At 41.9% G+C, this 2220-nt stretch overlaps 1 protein-coding gene across 1 annotated transcript in view; it reads left to right on the top strand.

Annotated features, from left to right (window-relative positions):
* MELLADRAFT_76180 (uncharacterized protein) overlaps positions 1–727 on the top strand; it is a gene marked incomplete at both ends in the record, with an annotated part of 2013 nt that extends 1286 nt beyond the window's left edge. The window contains 3 exons of the mRNA XM_007419187.1: positions 60–77; positions 124–230; positions 288–727. Of these exons, the coding sequence (XP_007419249.1) occupies positions 60–77; positions 124–230; positions 288–540 (378 nt within the window). The remainder of the gene's footprint in view (positions 1–59; positions 78–123; positions 231–287) is intronic.
* Positions 728–2220: the final 1493 nt, after the last annotated feature.

The following is a 2220-nucleotide window of genomic DNA, read 5'->3' as shown; positions in this document are numbered from 1 at the left end:
AGTCCTTGTATCATTTGAAAAAGCATTGCGTTTGACATAAGCTTTCTTCCAATTCTTAGTTATGTTGCTGCTGGACAGTCGAAAGCTGAAGGAGCAGCAGAAGATGCTAAAGACAAAGCAAAGGACTTGAAATCAGAAGCTGAAAGCAAGACTGACAGTGCCGCCGGTCAAGAGTCATATGTAGACAAGGCACGAAACTTGGCGGCGAGTGCCATTGGTCAAGCCCAAAAGTAAGTCGAAATTTCTCCTGATACTTGCACATATATGAGGCTGACCCAAGTTTTCAGTCTTGTGGCATCAGCTGAACAAAAAGTGGATGAGCAAACTTCATCCAAGCCGTTGACAGAACAAGTCGGTGACGCTGCAAAGAACGCGCAAGACGCCGCTGTGCAAAAGACCAGTGATCTACAGTCCACAGCACAGAACATGATGGATAAAACTACAAAAGAGTTGGAGGATTTGAAACTCAAAAGTGGCGGTTATGCTAAAGCTGGAGCTCAGGAGGTGGGCAAAGCTGCTGATTCCATCAGTGCGAAGTGAATCAATAGCTATGGGGAAACGCTTTGTGGGGTTCAATTTCTGTCTCAGTGACGCAAATGTTTGTATTGGCATAGTTTTCTCTTTATCTGCTTTCATTTATTCTACACCAGTATTATCATCTCGAAATAAATCTACTGAACTGTTCATCATTGAAATGTTTTTTCCTTCGGTTGAGGATTTTGCCCGTACTTGAACTCTTGGTCACTTTCAATAGTGAGTCAAGTGTCCAACCTGACTAAGTCCATCTCGGCGAGCGCGAGTGTGGCAAGTCAGGGTACGTCGGTATATAGAATCGTGATTTCTTGCATCACAAATCATGCTCCTCCAAAGTAAAGACACCCTCGCTCCCATCTTTCCTTCGCTCCAGATTTCTCATTTACTTCTTTTCCCACAATGCTGGTATCAGCATGTTGGACAAAACTTCTTTTTTGAAAGTCCGCATGTGATCCGGATGCAGTACAGGAGGGACCCATATCCCATCCATTTGATTTACTCTTTGTAAATTGATAGTGCGGGCTTAATTTTGCTTTTGAAGCTTCGACCTCTAGAGTTGAAAGTGTCCATCATGCCCACGTTTCGGATCTTATTGGGTTGGACTTTTCCTCTTGCATAAATTCCCTGTCTCATATTCATTATTTCCTAGAGTAGAGCAAACAAAACTGTTTGTAGACCTCTGTTTGATTCTGATATATGGCTGATTGCTCCTGTGGCAAAAGATGGATGGTAGCAAAGGTGTTGTGGGGGTGTATGTCCGGTATTTGTATTTTGAACATCCATCACGGATAGGATGGATCAAAGTTAAAAAACACAAAACTAGGCAGAAGAAGACATGATAAGTTCTTCTTTTCACAATGTGGCTTTTGATGCATGGACAAGAAAGACTCCTTTGATCTATAAATGTGCATACTTCAGCACATTCAAGCCAAGGATGTGCATTCCAGGCAGACAGTGCCACAACCTCTGAGGTATACCAAGATTGTAAGACAAATACATTTGGAAGAACCAAAAAAATGACAAAGGTCAGGAAATGTGCAAGTGTCTTGAATCTTGATCCAGCCGCACCTGAGTCTGAATTGGCCCACATTTTCCCCTGTGGGTCTGATGAGATAGATCCTTTGGTACTTACTATCCCTCTTCATACAAAACCACCATATGAATTGGACACCTTTTATGCTAAGAAGTTGTCACTAGAGCCAAAATACATAGAAAATCAATGCAAACAAATGAAATGATACAGAACCCATATCCTCCCAAATATGAATATGCACAACTTCAACACTTGAGGCATCTAATCATGAACATTAGAACAGCTTCTTTTATGGGAGGACTTAAAGCACAAGATCAATATTGATCCATTAATGAAATTTCAGGGATGTCTTTCAAGAAATATGCTCCTTTTGCAATCTTGATCACTATGATTGGTATTGCAATGGCCCCTGGATTCCATGGATGCCCACACTGTTGTGATATCATGGCAACTTGTGAGAAGGGTACCTGTTGATCCCTGTGACATTTTGCTTGAGTATACCTGTGTACCTCTTTCTGAGGACCACAAAACTTGCAAGGAGCCCCTTGTATATGTGGAGTTCCATTGCCAATTGTGTGATACAACAAAGGTGGACTCTAGTACTGATCACACAATTGGCAACAGAAATCTGCATATTTGAGGGGCTCCTGACA

The sequence above is a fragment of the Melampsora larici-populina genome, assembly GCF_000204055.1.
Source record: "Melampsora larici-populina 98AG31 unplaced genomic scaffold MELLAscaffold_140, whole genome shotgun sequence".
Classification (NCBI taxonomy): domain Eukaryota; kingdom Fungi; phylum Basidiomycota; class Pucciniomycetes; order Pucciniales; family Melampsoraceae; genus Melampsora; species Melampsora laricis-populina.
Note: the sequence above shows the minus strand (reverse complement) of the source record. Positions and strands in the feature narration are given on the sequence as shown.